The sequence below is a fragment of the Carassius auratus genome, chromosome 10, assembly GCF_003368295.1.
Source record: "Carassius auratus strain Wakin chromosome 10, ASM336829v1, whole genome shotgun sequence".
Lineage (NCBI taxonomy): Eukaryota > Metazoa > Chordata > Actinopteri > Cypriniformes > Cyprinidae > Carassius > Carassius auratus.
Window position 1 is genome coordinate 7,455,045 of NC_039252.1, and position 16,366 is coordinate 7,471,410.

At 38.7% G+C, this 16,366-nt stretch overlaps 1 protein-coding gene across 1 annotated transcript; it reads left to right on the forward strand.

Moving 5' to 3' along the window:
- The first annotated feature begins 3,523 nt into the window (after positions 1 to 3,523).
- On the forward strand, positions 3,524 to 14,749 carry LOC113110379 (integrin alpha-2). Its single transcript, XM_026274555.1, has 30 exons — positions 3,524 to 3,674; positions 4,462 to 4,585; positions 5,312 to 5,424; positions 5,622 to 5,713; positions 5,853 to 5,967; positions 6,052 to 6,179; positions 6,267 to 6,415; positions 6,494 to 6,644; positions 7,001 to 7,154; positions 7,277 to 7,350; positions 7,452 to 7,590; positions 8,206 to 8,351; positions 8,440 to 8,583; positions 8,667 to 8,870; positions 8,956 to 9,086; positions 9,167 to 9,327; positions 9,419 to 9,567; positions 9,693 to 9,803; positions 9,886 to 9,968; positions 10,686 to 10,827; positions 10,917 to 11,003; positions 11,096 to 11,172; positions 11,266 to 11,349; positions 11,793 to 11,895; positions 12,005 to 12,115; positions 12,261 to 12,371; positions 12,903 to 13,016; positions 13,101 to 13,190; positions 13,821 to 13,937; positions 14,058 to 14,749. The coding sequence occupies exons 1-30, from the start codon at positions 3,629 to 3,631 to the stop codon at positions 14,142 to 14,144; spliced, it is 3,537 nt and encodes a 1,178-aa protein (XP_026130340.1). The 5' UTR covers positions 3,524 to 3,628; the 3' UTR covers positions 14,145 to 14,749.
- Positions 14,750 to 16,366: the final 1,617 nt, after the last annotated feature.

Below are 16,366 nucleotides of genomic sequence, written 5' to 3' on the forward strand. Positions count from 1 at the left end.
GCGGTTTTCCATTCATCCCCCTTCCTGATGCGGACCAAATGATAAACATCGCGTTAATCCAATTTTGTGAATATGGATGCTCCCTGCAACGTCTCGAAAGCTGAAGACATGAGTGGTAAAGGATAGGTATTCTTTATAGTGATGTTGTTCAGCTCTCGGTAATCAATGCAAACCCGAAACACACAGATATCACCACAAAGTGCAAACACCCCAAGATCACGGTTTACAAACCGTGACAGTACCCCCGACCCCCCCCCCCCCCCCCCCCCGGAGAAGAGGAAGGGCGCATGAACCCAGAGACTAAGGAATCAGAACTGTATTTCTCCATGGCCTCCCTCTCAGGAATAGAAACAGAGTATAACTTGCCCTTAGGCGGAGACTTACCTGACACTAAGTCTATGGCACAGTCGTAGGGACAATGCAGAGGGAGAGAAGCAGCACGGGACTTACTGAACACTTCCTTCAGGTCCAGATACTCAACGGGCACATTTGGCAAAACCATGTTCTCCTTCTGAAAGACAGAAACAGGGACAACAGAACAAGCAGAAACCAGACTCATGACATCTTTCACTCCACAATGTGACAGTGTTAGAACCCCATTCCACTCGTGGATTATGCTTGAACAACCAGGGGTGACCTAAAACAATGGGAGCAACAGGGGAGTACATGAGAAAAAAGGATATGGTTTCTTGATGGTTTCCAGACGTGAGCAGAGTGATGGGTTCAGTATGGTGGGTGACGTGAGGCAGTTCCTGGCCGTTGAGCGTGGTGACATGGATGGGGAGAGACACAGGAAGGACAGGAATGTTCAAGTGATATGCAAGTAAAGAATCAATGAAATTACCTTCAGCTCCAGAGTCCAGAAGGGTATGACATTCGTGATGTTGATTCTTCCACCGCAGTTTCACCAAAAGGAGGGTCGATGATGTAGATGAGGACTTCTCAGCGGAGATCCGACCCGATAGTAGCCTCAAGTTTGAGGCATGAGTCGATGTTATGATCAGAGCTTCCATGGTACAGGCACAGTCCTTGGGACCTCCGCCGTTCCCTCTCCCTCCGGGACAGCCGACCTCCACCCACCTGCATGGGCTCATGGTCGTCGATGGCACCAACCGAGTTCCCTCGACTCAAGAGATGGTAGGGCGAGAAGGACTGGGTTGGCGACCCAGGCGATGAATCCGTGCATCGACCCGTAGAGCCAACTCTATGAGTCCGTCGAGAGTGGGGGGCAGCTCGAGGAGATAGATCCCACTGCGCCGAGGGTGCGGAACTCAATGGAATAATCGGTCAATGAGGAAGAGCCTTGATGGAGTTCCGAGAGCTGATGAGTGGCTTCCCTGCCGGTCATGGCACAGTCAAACACTCTCCTCATCTCCTCAGAGAGGGCGTGGAACGAGGCACAACACGGATGTTGTATCTCCCACACCGCCGTCGCCCATAAGGCAGGCTTGCCGGATAGCAATGTGAGCGTGAATGCTACTCTTGATTCCTCAGTAGCGAAGGTGTGGGGCTGTAGGGCGAAATGCATTGAACACTTAGTTAAGAAAGTTCTGCAAAACACTGGCTCACCCGCATAATTCTCCGGCGCCGGAAGTCGCGGCTCTGGCCGGAAGTTGGTCCTGGGGAATCTCCCGGGGGACGGACGGTGCAGGCGGTGCCATGGGCGCAGTGGGAGATTTGAGCTGATGTATCTGCTGGGTGAGCTCGGACACCTGTGCCACCAGTGCTCGGATAGCGTGTCCGGTGTTAGAGATGCTCTCCTGCTGCTGATCCATGCTTTGGCCACTGTGGTGCATAAAATCCATGAGGGTGTTGGTGCTCGCTGTTTCCATGGTGGTGAGATCGTGTGACGGTGTTTTAAGGAAAGTCTGGAAGCAGATGCGAGTTAAAGATTTAATGAGCTGAGAGTAATACAAAGACACAAATAAACAAACTCTGTGGTGGTGGTGAGGAGGTGAGGAATGCAGAGGATGACGGTGAGTAGGCAGCAGGAGAGGATGGCACAGGAACTGCAGGGAATTGAGCCGAAGGTAAGTGTCCGTGGCTGAGTGAACGTGCGGAGAGTGGATGAGGTTCTGGGAAAAAAACACAGACTTCCAACGCAGAAAACACTTAAGCCAACGAACAGGGTAACCACATGGAACAAGAAACAATGATCTCACAAACACAAGACGTGAGACAAGCCAATATATAGTGGATGAGTAATGAGTGGCAGCTGTTGCTTATGACAATTAACGGAGACGCCACAAACTAAGTGCAGACGCGAAACACACAGATATCACAACAAAGTGCAAACACCCCGAGATCACGGTTTACCAACCGTGACACCATGCTTACCCATCTTATTTTGCAGTGCTACAGTTAAGCTATTTTATTGTAATGTGAAGATTTGGCAATTATAAAAGACTAACAATATAACCAGTAAAACAATTTGCGCTACAAAATGTGATGTGACATTCATCCAAGTAAGGTGACCCATACTCAGAATTCGTGCTCTGCATTTAACCCATCACAAGTGCACACACACAGCAGTGAACACACACAAAGACAGACTGTGAACACACACCCGGAGCAGTGGGCAGCCATTTATGCTGCGCGCCCGGGGAGCAGTTGGGGGTTCGGTGCCTTGCTCAAGGACACCTCTCTAACCACTAGACCACGACTTCCCAAAGGTAATGGTCTGTTCATAAAGATGATCATAAAATAAAATGATAAGAAATATAACAGTTCGTGATATAAATTGAGAACTACGGAATGTTTTGGTACAGATAAAATATAATTAAGCAAATGACACCAGAAGCCTCGCAAGTGACATCTAGATGGATGAACTGATATTGATAACAAGCAAATAAATTAATCATCAATAGTTTTTGCTTCCTAAATGACATCTGAAACACCATTGTTTAAAAATGTGTTTCACTGGCCAGATATTTGGCTTACATTATGAGGCTTGACGAATAAACCTAGGAGAATTCAGCAGAAATTGAGCAAGTTGTCTGGGATATTGCTTACACATTTCCTGTTTGCTTTAAAACTATGCCAGTTAGGTAAACTCCTCAATTACATCCCAGTCTGAGAGATAAAATCCCGTCAGGAATCTTGGCTTAATCATTGTTTGCTTGTGTGTGTGTGTGTGTGTGTGTGTGTGTCACAGTCTGCCGTGGGCGCGCTCACTCATGATGTTGAGTATGATGACTAGTGCAGCGTTTTTTCAGCTCCATGACTCCGTCCCTTCACCCACCTGTCCTCGCGCAGTCCCGTGAAACGCAGGAAAATATTATGAATTCATGTCTAAATTGTGTCCATGACTAAACTGTGTCCTTTTTAGCTTATCCGTGGTCTATAATCTGCTATTTCTATCAATCACTTTTTTTATTTGGAAACTTACTAAGTGTAGAATAAAAGGTGTGACGCCCGTTCACGATCATTCAAAAACTACATGTTCCTTATTTGGTCATTGGTCAGTGTTGCATAATGTCAACATGAAAGTATGATGCAAATCTACCGGAGCGCTGCTATGACATCATATCCTCTGAGCGATGGGAATAGTTTAGGTTGTTTCATTATTAACAGTTACAGCAGGACTGGAGACATCACTATCTACTCTTTCTTAACCATATCTCCAGCAATGGACAAAGTGGAAAAAGTTGTGATACTACTGATATTATTGCAGGGTAAGTACTTGTTTTGCTTACTAAATGATGCTTACAAGTTATTAATCTTCATAGTTTTCATTACTTTTACATTTGGATGGACAGACACGTTAATATTAAAGCTGCAACAAATGAAGATTTTGTGGTAATGATCTATAATGAAACTGTTTTATATACTTAGTAAACTGTCTGTAAAAATGTCTTAACCTGCTTAAACAAGAGCAACTGAAAAAAGTACTTTTTAAATTGTATGTATTGTACAACTGTACTTTAGGACAAAATACTGTATGCTGAAATATTATTATTTTCCTGCCCATAACATTTCTTTATTGTTTTAACCCACAAATCTTTGGCAAATTGAAAAATTTCGATTTAAACTATTAATTTAACAAATTTTGCTTTTATAATTTTATTATTTATTTTATTTAAATATTTTTCTGTATGAAAACAAACATTGATTTTATGTATTTATCATGTTTCATTTTCTCACTCACCCTTGGAATCTATACTATAAAAACACATTTGTAAATGATAAATCTGTGTTGATGCAGATAAATCTGTGGATCATAGTTTAGTGAAGATGTCATAGTTTGTAGTAAAGGTGTGTTTGGTGTAAAGTTTAGAAAGGGTTGGGTTCTCATTTCATCTTATCAGTATTGTTTGAAATATGCCGAGATACTGCTGGTCATAAAAAAAGGCTTACCAATGTCAGATGTCTCATGGAAAAAAAGTTTTTTGTAGAACTAGAACCGTATTAAATATACTGTGTCTAAAATCAGAGCTGAGAATGTCAAACTTCTCCTCGCAGGTTTCTGTATTGCTCAAACTCAGGGTTTCAATGTGGGAACGGCAGGGGCTAAGATCTTCTCAGGTCTTGTGGTAGAAGAGTTTGGCTACACTGTACAACAGATAAGCAATGATCAAGGAAAATGGTAAGATATGTCACACACCACATGATTAAAAATGTAAAAAAATGCATTGTGGATCTAAAGTCTATTTTTGAAAAGTGTTGGACTGGTGCTATGAGTCACGGTTCACTCATGGATTACAGTGGGGGACTTGAGACAGCTTTGTTAATGACTAATTCTTGTCCAGAATACCAGTCAACTTTTATTCCACGGGAAAACTATTTGGCACTCTACCAATCTTAAAGGAACATTCCCCACTAAAAACAACAGTGCACTCATGTTCAGGTCATCCAAGATGTAGATGAGTTTGTTTCTTCATGTGAACAGATTTGGAGAAATGTATCATTACATCACTTGTTCACCAGTGGATGTTCTGCAGTGAATGGGTGCCGTCAGAATGAGAGTCCAAACAGCTGATAAAAACATCACAATAATCCACAAGTGATTTACACCACTCCATCAGTTAACCTCTTTTGAAGTGAAAAGCAGCATGGTTGTCGTAAACAAATTATCTGAAGGCACCCATTCTCTGCAGAGGATCCATTGGTCAGCAAGATGTAATGCTAAATTTCTCCAAATCTATTCTGATGCAGAAACAAACTCATCTACATCTTGAATTGCCTGAAGATTTCATTTTTGGTTGAAATATACCCCAAGTATAGGGAAACATATCATAAGCACATTTAAAAATTAAGTCATTTGCATGAATAATGAGTTTGATTGCATAGACAAATGGATATTTTTGCTCAGGCTTCTGGTGGGTTCTCCCTGGAGTGGATACCCTCAGAATAGAAAAGGAGATATCTATAAGTGTGACATCAGTGCTTCCAGAACACTCCCTTGCCAGAAACTAAACCTTGCAGGTAAATGTCTCTTTATTTTAAATAATCATGCACTTACAAAAAGTATTGTGGTATGAACATGGGCTTTTGGACATGGTACATCAAGATTTTTTAAACCTATCTGACACCAAAATACTTTTTAAGCCCTTTAAAGTCCAATAAATCAGAATTATCATATTTTTCCTACTTGTCATGGAAATATATCTGTGTCTTGACAGACTCTATCAGCATAGACGGTGTTCAGAGCATCAGTGTCAACATGAGTTTGGGCCTGACTCTCACTCCAATGGCTAAACCTGACATGTTGATGGTATGCTGTAGTAGAAGTGTAGTAAAAGTGTAGACACAGTAGTGTCCCCATCAGGGAGCCGGATCTTTCTCCTTTTTAAAAACATTGCTCAACATAATGGAGTAAACTGTAGAAAGCTGATGGCATGTTTGTGTTTCAGACGTGTGGTCCTCTGTGGGCTCAGCGCTGTGGCAGTCAGTATTTTTACCCTGGAGTCTGTGCTGAAGTGAGCCCACAGTTTACTCCCCAGTCATCCTTCTCTCCTGCCATTCAAAGTACATCTTAATTTGTACGGTCAGAAATGTACAAAATATTGAATAGAGTAAGTGAGTGATTCTTAATCTGAATTTCTCTTTCAGCTTGTGGTGGGCCAATAGATGTTGCCATTGTTTTGGATGCATCAAGCAGTATATATCCATGGCCTGATGTTATAAACTTTCTCATTAAGCTTCTGGAAAATCTCGATATCGGCCCAGATAAAACTCGAGTAAGTACTGTTATTAACCTTATTGTGAACTGATTTTTTCTTTGATTTATATGATATGACTTAATTGAGATTCTGTTTATTTTTTAGGTCAGTATAATGCAGTATTCAGAGGAATTGACCTTTAATTATTATTTTAGTTCTGACCAAAATAGAGACAAAGTTCTTTCAGAAGCTTCTGGTATTAATCGAATAGTTGGATATGATACCAACACCTTTGAAGCACTTGACCAAGCCAGGTATTTTTTATTTATATTTATTTCTTATTTTTTTCTTTATTATTTGTGGGGGGAAATAAAACATTGTTTGTATTTCAGACAGACAGCTTTCCTTCCAGAAAATGGTGGCCGTCCCGGTGCCACTAAGGTGTTGGTGGTGGTTACAGATGGAGAATCTGCTGATGGTGATAAAGGTCCAGAAGTCATTGAGAGATGCAACAAAGATGGCATCATTCGCTTTGGCATTGCTGTGAGTGAGAGAGATCAACATGAAAAAGAAGCATTACGTCAACAAGATACAATACGATAATGCATTTTGATCTACCATACAAGTTGAAATGAGAGAACATTCAATCATGAACAGCTGACTGTCAGCTGATGCAAGCATGACTAACGTGGCCTGACTGAACTAACGCGATGCTCAATTTGTGTGAAATACAATTAGTAGTGAGATTCATTACAGAACATAAACTATTTTATTTTAATTAACTACCAAATTATTAATTGTTTAAAATTTTATACTAAAGTGCCTAATTTTACGGGCTTTATTTCTTTAAAGAGACAAACATCATTTTTGAATTAACTGTCTTCTATGAATTTATTCAGATTCTAAAGGAAAGTGCCAATATTCAAAAATTCATCGAGGAGATTGAGTTGATCGCTAGCACTCCAACAGAGAACTACATGTTCAATGTGTCATCAGAGCAAGCGCTGATCTATATCGCAGGAACGCTGGGGGACAGGATCTTTAACATTGAAGGTAAATCATTCACATATGCCAAATTAATAATGAATTTGTTCATCCGGTGTCAACCTTTTTATCTTAAAAAACAGTTTTGAATTAGGATAAGCATTCAAATATTTTGTCTTGTTTGATTTGAGGCACCAGTCAAGGTCAGGAATTTCAACTGGAGATGTCCCAAGTTGGATTCAGTGCACATCAGACTAATAAGAAGGTGATCTTTCAACATATCTGATTGTAATCAAACTGATTTCTAATGTGCCATACTGATTCAGAAGAATTGAAGGCATGACAGGGTGGTATTTTATCCCACAGGGTGTGATCATGCTGGGTGCTGTCGGAGCGTATGGATGGAGCGGGACCGTCGTCCATCACACAGCTGGGAAATCACACATTTTACTCAAAAATGCTTTCGAGAAAATCCTGGATGACAGAAACCACAGTTCTTTACTTGGTGAGCCAGCCAGAAAATGAACTTTAATGTATTCTGAATGAACGAAAGGAAATATAGAGGTCTTTTTTCATATCCATGATACTGTCCAAAAGTTTGGGCTCAGTAAGATTTTATTTTTAAATTAAATAACACTTTGATTCAGCAAGGATGCATTAAACTGATCATGAATATTAGTTCATTGTTTCAAGTAAATGCTGGTCAAATAAAAGCTTTTTTTTATTCATCAAACAATCCTAATGAAAAATGGAAATCACAGTTTCCACAAAAATATGAAGCAGCACGACTGTTTTAAACAATGAGCATCAAATCAGTAAATTATTATGATTTCTGAAAGATCGTGTGACACTGAAGACTGGAGTAATGATGCCAAAAACACAGCTTTACCTTCACACAAATACATTTCCTTTTAAAATATATCCACATAGAAAATAGTTATTTTAAATTACAATAATATTTAACTATATTAGTGTTTTACTGTATTTTTATATACAAAAAATATAGCCTTGCCGAGTATATACTCCTTTCAAAAAGGAGTATATGCTAAATTTGTTGAATGGTAGTGTAACATCCTGCATTTTTGATTCAAAAATGCATTTTCTGCTGTCTTGTGTTCAGGATACTCTGTGGCGTCTGTATTTGACGGCTCGTCTGAGTTTTATGTGGCCGGTGCTCCTCGTGCCGTTCACAGAGGACAGGTTGTAGTTTACAGTATGAACAGCCAGAATCAACCGGTCATCAAAGATTCACAGAGAGGAGATCAGGTACTCGTCTGTCTGGGATCTTTAGTTTCTTTTAGCTGCGTTACACACTCAAGTCCTGTGTTAGATCAGTGTGGTGTGTGGTTTGCAGATCGGCTCTTATTTCGGCAGCGTTCTCTGTCCTGTCGATGTGGACACTGACGGTGTGACGGATCTGCTGCTGGTCGGAGCGCCGATGTACATGAGCGAGGAGAAATCTGAAACAGGAAGAGTCTACCTCTACACCATTACCACGGTGAAACATTTACTGCCCATAAAACTCATCTTAATTCAAAACAGGTTCTCGTGTTAAAAAAGATTGCCTCATGTTGTTCTCAGGGCATCTTGAGCAACCAGGGGAGGTTAGAGGGACCCTCCGCATCGGACAATGCTCGGTTTGGGACGGCCATCACTGCTGTCCCCGATCTAAACCTGGACGGCTTCAGCGACGTTGTGGTTGGTGCTCCGCTAGAAGGCAATGGCCAAGGTGCCATTTACATCTTCTATGGAGACAGAAAAACCATCAGAAAACAGAGCTCACAGGTAGAGAAAGCACTCTAATAATTATATATATATCTACTGTATACTGTAAAGGCTGTAAAATTGTCTCTCTTCTTATTTTCTGCAGAAAATACTTGGATCTACACTGGGCCCAGCGTTTCGTTTCTTTGGACGCTCTTTAGATAGTCGTGGTGATATGAACGGTGACTTGATCCCTGATGTTTCAGTCGGAGCGGCTGGGAACGCAGTGCAGCTCTGGTGAGGATCTCCGTCTGGTTGTTTAAGATCTATAAAATCATAATGAAAGCGTGATGCTCATACAGTATCTGTGATCTCAGGTCAAGGACAGTTGCAGCTGTCACAGCAACGGTCTCCTTCAGCCCCGAGAAGATCAGCATTCTGAGTAAACCTTGCATGTTTGGAGGAAGGATGGTGTCATGTGTTAGTGCCAAAGTCTGTTTCAGATCAACGTTCAGACCCATGGTCGCGGTTAAAATAGGTAAAGTCGTCTCTCATGTGTTTTGTATCTCATATATGTTAAATGCCCCAGAAATCTCCATGAAAGTGAATGGTATTACACTTTTGTTTAGATATCAAGTACAACCTGACTCTTGACGCTGGCCTGCAGTTATCTAGAGACACATCAAGAGCCCAGTTTGACAACTCAGAGCGTCTGATCCAGAAATCTCTCAGTGTCTCTGACAAAGAAATCTGTGTTTATCATTATGTGTATGTGCAGGTGAGTTTTTGCCACTTGCTACAAGCCTCATGCTGTTCAAAACAACAATACTCTGTGGTATAGCTTCATTTCATTTAAAATTGCTTGACTGATCATTTTACACCGTTGCTTTTATTGTTTAACAGGAGACCCCTGATTTTCTCAGTCCAGTTGCTATGCGAGTCGACATCAGTCCACAGAATCCAGAGAAAGGGCCTGTCCTGGATGCATTTCAGCCTAAAGCGTGGGAATTTTTCGTAAGATCCCCTCTGAATTTAGTTAAGAGCATCAGTTTCCGTCATTTCAAAGTTTGTTTCAAATGTATTCCTGTTTGCGCAGATCCCTTTTGTAAAGGACTGTGGCTCTGATGACAAATGCTCTTGTGACCTGAAGCTTACTGTGAAAGCTGTTAATGTATCTAGGTAACCTTCACACAAACACACACACACACAAGTAAAGTCAAATGTAAAACGGTAAAACTTCTATGAATGTAAATATGATATGAAAATTTAAACTTGAAAACAAAAGCAAAAATTTGAAATGTTGCCTTACCAACTAACTGAAATAAGTTGAAGTCCCTAAATTATTGAAACAAAAATTTTAATAAAAATAAATTTAAAAACTTCATACATATATATGAAAATATTTAAACCTATTTACAAATATACATTTCTATTCATATTATTTAATATTATTATTCATATAATTTATATTATATATAAATATATTTAATAAATAAACTTAACATATTTTTCTAAAAAATATACATTCCTGTGTATGTATTAAATAATCACGATTAATCATTATTTATATATATATATATATATATATATATATATATATATATATATATATATATAATACATTCTATATAATTCTAATAAAAATGTAAAAATGAAATAAATATTTAAAAAAATAAACACTACATCAAATAATTAGAAAATAGAAGGCCAGATTTAGTCATTTACGAATTACTAAGGTTTAAAAAAAAATTACGCTCCAAAAAAGCATGTCGTAAACTATTTTGTGCTCGAAATGGCTGCGAGTCAACTCAAAACACTCAAGGACTAGCTGCAGGGCTAGGTGTATTAAAAGATCCAGAATCCTGAAATGTAAAAAGCTTTTATTGTGTTTTGCAGCTCATCTTCACTTCTAGTCAGTCCTGACAGAAGAAGACTGTCCTTCATCGTGACAGTAAGGAACATGAAGGAAAATGCGTACAACACAAGAGTGTCTGCGAACTTCTCCAGGAACCTGTTCTACGCCTCTTTCACACCACCTGTACGCCCACCGTTTCGTGTTCTGGCATAAGTCTGCTCTGGTTTGTGTACGAGAAGTTGTCTCTGTGAATCTTCTTGTTGTGTGTGCAGGCAGACAACACTGAGGTGAAATGCAGTTCAAAAGCAGGCTCACTCGACTGCAGAGTTGGATACCCGACCCTGACACCTGGCCAGATGGTAAGAGAAAAGCATCTGTGTGTGTGTGTGTGTGTATGAGACCATACACACTTTTCGTTTTCTTCAATAATGTCATTTTGCCTCATCATCAGGTAACATTTGAGATCCACTATGACTTCAACTTAAATCACCTAGAGAAACAGGCTGTTGTGAACTTTGAAGTGCAAAGGTAAAAGTACTTGTTGTTAACACAGTTCTCTTCCAGCTTTTGTGCAACTGTTTGGTTTCAGCTGTAAATAACCCTACACATAACCGTTTCCAGTGACAGCGAGGAGGAAGTGACATCTGATAACAAGGTCTCTCTCTTCATCCCAGTCCAGTACAATGCTGAAATCATCCTCACCAGGTCAGAGGTCAAAGTAATGCTCTGTTAAACCTGTATCTGCTTGTGAAGTGGTCAAACGCTTGAAATAATTACGATTTTATGTAAGAAGTCTCTTCTATTCACCAGGACTACATTTATTTGATTAAAAATACAGTAACATTGTAATATTGTGATTTATATTTATTATTATTACAATTTAAAATAACAGTTTTCTATAGCAATATATTTATGTCATTTATTATTGTGTTTTCAAGCTAAATTTTAGCATCATTACTCCCATCTTCAGTTTTGTTTTTAGTTTTCATCACTGTTTTCATCATTGATAATAATAAGAAATGTATGATTATGCAGACTTAATATATATACTATATATATTATATTGTATATTAACCTTGACCTCTATCACACAGAAAAAGGCTCAAACATTTATGTGATGTAAAAATTGTAGTTCCATAATTTTCTAGAAACTTAAACTTGGATTTTTGCGGGATTGGTCCTGAGGATCAAGTCAAACATACTGTGTCAGGTTTCGAAGACATCGGCCCAGAATTCAACATTGCATTACGAGTTAGTAAAAACAACACTATATTTCCCATTAAACTAATAAGTCCTGAGTTCCCTCTAGAGTTAGCAATGTGAACTATGCGATAGTTATTTGAAGCATGTCTTTCTGCAGGTTTCAACAGGAACTTTCCCAATCAACCAGGCTCGTCTGACCGTCTTGCTGCCCACCAGCACCAAAGCTGCAAATCCTTTATTATATGTGACTTCAGTCCAAACGGCACCTGTGAGAATAAATAATGCTCTATTAAAATGTATTAGGAAATCAATTTCTTTACAAATAAAAGTATTTCACTCCATAAGGATTTATACTGTAACTACCAGACTGGGATGAAAAACCCGAACATTTAATCTGTGTTTCTGCTGAGTAGGTTGTAAATGTGCAGTGTGACAGCAGCCGTCTGATCGACCCACTAAAGATCAGAGAGAAAACACACACGGCCCGCTTCACTAAAGAGAGCTTCAGAGGGACAGCAGAACTGGTCAGTATGTGTTTATGATAAATTATACATGCTGTAATATAGGCATTCTGGGTTTTAAATATTATAATAATAAATGTTTTTTGAGCAGCCCATCAGTATACTAGAATGATTTCTAAAGGATCATGTGACACCAACGCTATCTCATATCTTAAATTCATATTAATTGTTCATGTCGTATAATATGTACGATTTAGCACAAATGGTATGAATTTGTACGAATGAGGTCATACAAATTCATACAAATTATCCACCTCGTAAAATATGTACATAATGTTGTGAAATCAGGCTGGTGACACTGAAAACGGGAGAAATTATGCAAAAAAAAATTACATTTTGAAAAATAATCACATTTGAAATTATAATAATATTTCACAATATTATTGTCTTTTCATATTTTTGATCAAATAAATGCATCCTGGGTGAGCTGGAGAGATGTTTGTTTAATAAACATAAAAAAAGCGTACCAACCCCACGCACTATTTTAAATGGTAGTGTAAAATACAGGTTTTTTTTTTTTTTTTTCATTTCCAGGATTGTAAGGCGGCAAAATGTGAAACCATGACTTGTGTCCTCAAAGATCTGGAGGTGAAGACCAGTTACTTCGTAAACATCACCACTAGGATCTGGAATGGCACATTTGCCTTTGTGAGTGTTGAGCTGCTTGAGCCCTATCTACTTCTGTTATCTGTCCTGAGCAGATGCTTTATTCCACTCTGTATCTGCTTCCAGGCTGATTTTCAGACAGTTTTAGTGGCTGGAAGCTCTGAGGTACACACATCTCAGCCTGATCTCATAGTCATCGCACACAAACAGCAACAGGTCAGTTCATCCCCGTCTTTCAGTTGTTTTTAAGATGATCAACCCTGCCGAAATAACTCAAATCAGCTTGGCCTAGATGATTTTCTGTGCTTGGCTGGTTTCGTTTTGTTAGTTGAAGAAGATAGCTCTTCTGTTCATCAGAAGAACTAACGGGGGAAGTTGTTTTTTGTCCAGTATGCTCGTTTTAAGCACTTTTGTTGTGTTTTCCCATAAAAAGCCTAAACATTCTTAAAATGACATACTCGAGAAGCGGAAGTTTGGAATTAAGTAGTTCAATGTCTTTAATTAAGTTTACTTGTGTAACATACCACAAAGTCAAATAGGTTTCCTTTAAATTTATATAAATATAAATAAATATATATGTGTGTGTGTGTGTGTGTGTGTGTTTGAAATACAACTAATATTTAAATATTTAAGCCAATACACAATATTATAATGCTCCTTTATTTAAGTATTTACTTTTCCTCTTTTTTTTATTATTTACTTGACTAGTAAATAGCAACAGGCAATATGTCTGGCTATTGTCGATACACAATACTTTCATTTATTGGAACAACCCTACTGAGTGTGTACATATATATAATGGGTGTGGTAATATGCTTTATCTACTTTTTCCTGACTCTGCTGCAGATAAAAATTACAGTGAGTAAAGAAGGAGCGACTGGAGATATTCCTATTGGTATAATCATAGGAAGTGTCATTGGCGGCCTCCTCCTTTTGGCTCTAGTTACAGTGATCCTATGGAAGGTACAGAACGAGCTCTTTGTTTTAGCATTTAGAATTGCAACTGTACTAACACACTGTAATTCTGACAAAGTAAAATGCTTTGTTGTAATAATATACATTACAACACTGTTGTCCCACCAGGTTGGCTTCTTCAAGAGGATGGCTTTGCCACAGGGAAATGAACCGGATCCGGCAGAACAAGAGGGTCTGTGTGAGAATCAAGCATGAACGGGACATAAATGCTCATCTCTGTGACTACATGAGAAGAATTTTACCTCGAAATGTACAAATTGATAACTGATATTCAGTTTACTGCCATTCGGGTCCTGCCAGGAGGTCTGGCTGGTAATATCTACTGTATTTTAAAGTATCTCACGACTCTCATGCACTTGCTTGTTCGGTGCTCACTCTTGTTTAGGCCTCAAAAGAATGAACGAATGTGTTGGTACACGCATGAGAGCCGGGATGTGTCTCCTTAAAGCCAGAGGGCTTGGGGTGAATGTCTGAAGTTTTTCCCTCTGTCCGTTCCTGCTTCCTTCTCGTTCTGACATGCTTCAGTTTGTACTTGGTTCTCAGTTAAATCATGACAGATAACTCTGTAAAAACATAATTTGAAGTGTGTCTTTTTCATTAATTTTCTGTTGTTGGGTGTTTCGGAGACCTTTAGCTCGCTCATGCACAAACCTCCAGTACGATGACACACACACACACACACACACACACACACACACACTGTGGTTATAACTCCTCGATGTGAAATACTTATTAATGACTCTTACTGTTGTGATTACTCAAGCCCCGGGGGAAGATTAAATTATATTCTTTTAACTTTGTTTTTGTTGGCCTGGTTTCTTATTTTGCCTCTTCTTTGTCGCTATTCAAGAATAAGCATATCCTAAAGAGATGAATGATTATTAGGTTTGTCTTTACCAAAGCAATTATTCTTCAGTATACAGTAATGCTAAACATCTTAAAGGGGGGGTGAAATGCTCGTTTTCACTCAATATCCTGTTAATCTTGAGTACCTATAGAGTAGTACTGCATCCTTCATAACTCCAAAAAGTCTTTAGTTTTATTATATTTATAAGAGAAAGATAGTCTGTACCCTTTTTTCCCAGAAAAACACGAGCGGCTGGAGGCGTGGCGTGTGGGCGGAGCTAAAGAATCACGAGCACGAGTAGGCTTTTGCGTTGAGAGCGTTTGTGACATTACCGTGAGGAAAAAAACATCATCCAAAACAAACCATGGCTAACAGTCAGATTCAGCCGTTTATTTATGATCCAGAATCAGATCCAGAGGCTGAAATTTATCAAGACTACAACGACTACAGCAGGACGTGTTTAAGCAGTTTTACTCACCGCCTGCGGTTCCAACACACGATCGTGACCCTTTTTCGTTGGGATTGCATCATCCTTAAGAAATAAACGATGTGCAAATCCGGCGTCAAACTGGGCCTTGTTTGTAAAACAAGCATCTTCGAAATGCAGGGATCAAACACAAACACTTGCACAACTCCGTCGATGCTCTTTAAAAATAAACTCCATCCACTGGTCCCTTAATGCTGTTTTTTCTTTGGTAATCTGTGCAGGGTTGTCTTGCGGTACAGACTATATTTCTCTTATGAATATAATAAAACTAAAAACTTTTTGGAGTTATGAAGGATGCAGTACTACTCTATAGGTACTCAAAATTAACAGGATATTGAGTGAAAACGAGCATTTCACCCCCCCTTTAAGCAGTGTTGGGGGTAATGCATTACAAGTAACCCAAGTTACTACTAATAGTAATACTAGTAAAGTAAAACATTTCTTTTTAAAATTACAAGAAAATATCTAAGTTTTTCAAAAAAGTAAAAGTTACTTTGTTTTCCCATTATTGTCCCATTATTGTCCCAATATTGGGAGAAATCGGAAGTACAGAGGTGTTGTGTGCACTGAATGAACATGGAGTTAAATGTGAATGTGCATTAATTAATCCCACTCACACAAAAAATAAATAAATTTAGTTTTAGTATTCATCAGAATGAATTAAAACAGTGAAATGCAAAGAAACTCAGAATTGGATGATCCAGTTCAACCATACTAATAAGCAAAAATTACTTTAGAGTACGCTTCATTGTTTTTTTGTTTAGTTTTTTCTATTGCTGAAGAATGATGAACCTTCTTCACTTGTGTTCTACTGTACAGACGTGAATTTACTTTTCCTTCAGCCTGAGGTTTATTCATAACACTTTTTGGTGTGAAAGGGCTTTCATATTTGCTATAAACAGAACTTCTTATATTAAAAGCAATCAAGCCCTGCTCATTTAAAAAGTAACACAAAATTAACATAACACATTACTTTTCATAAAAAGTAAGGTAATTAGTAACTTTTTTAGGGAGTAATGCAATATTGTAATGCATTATTTAAAAAAAAATAACTTTCCCCGACACTTATCTTAAGTCACACTT

Coding starts and splice junctions, on each gene's coding strand:
- LOC113110379 (XM_026274555.1), top strand. CDS start 3,629: ATGGACAAAGTGGAAAAAGTTGTGATACTACTGATATTATTGCAGG. Junction 6,416..6,493: donor GAAGCACTTGACCAAGCCAG/GTATTTTTTATT, acceptor TTTGTATTTCAG/ACAGACAGCTTTCCTTCCAG. Junction 11,896..12,004: donor AATTCAACATTGCATTACGA/GTTAGTAAAAAC, acceptor GTCTTTCTGCAG/GTTTCAACAGGAACTTTCCC.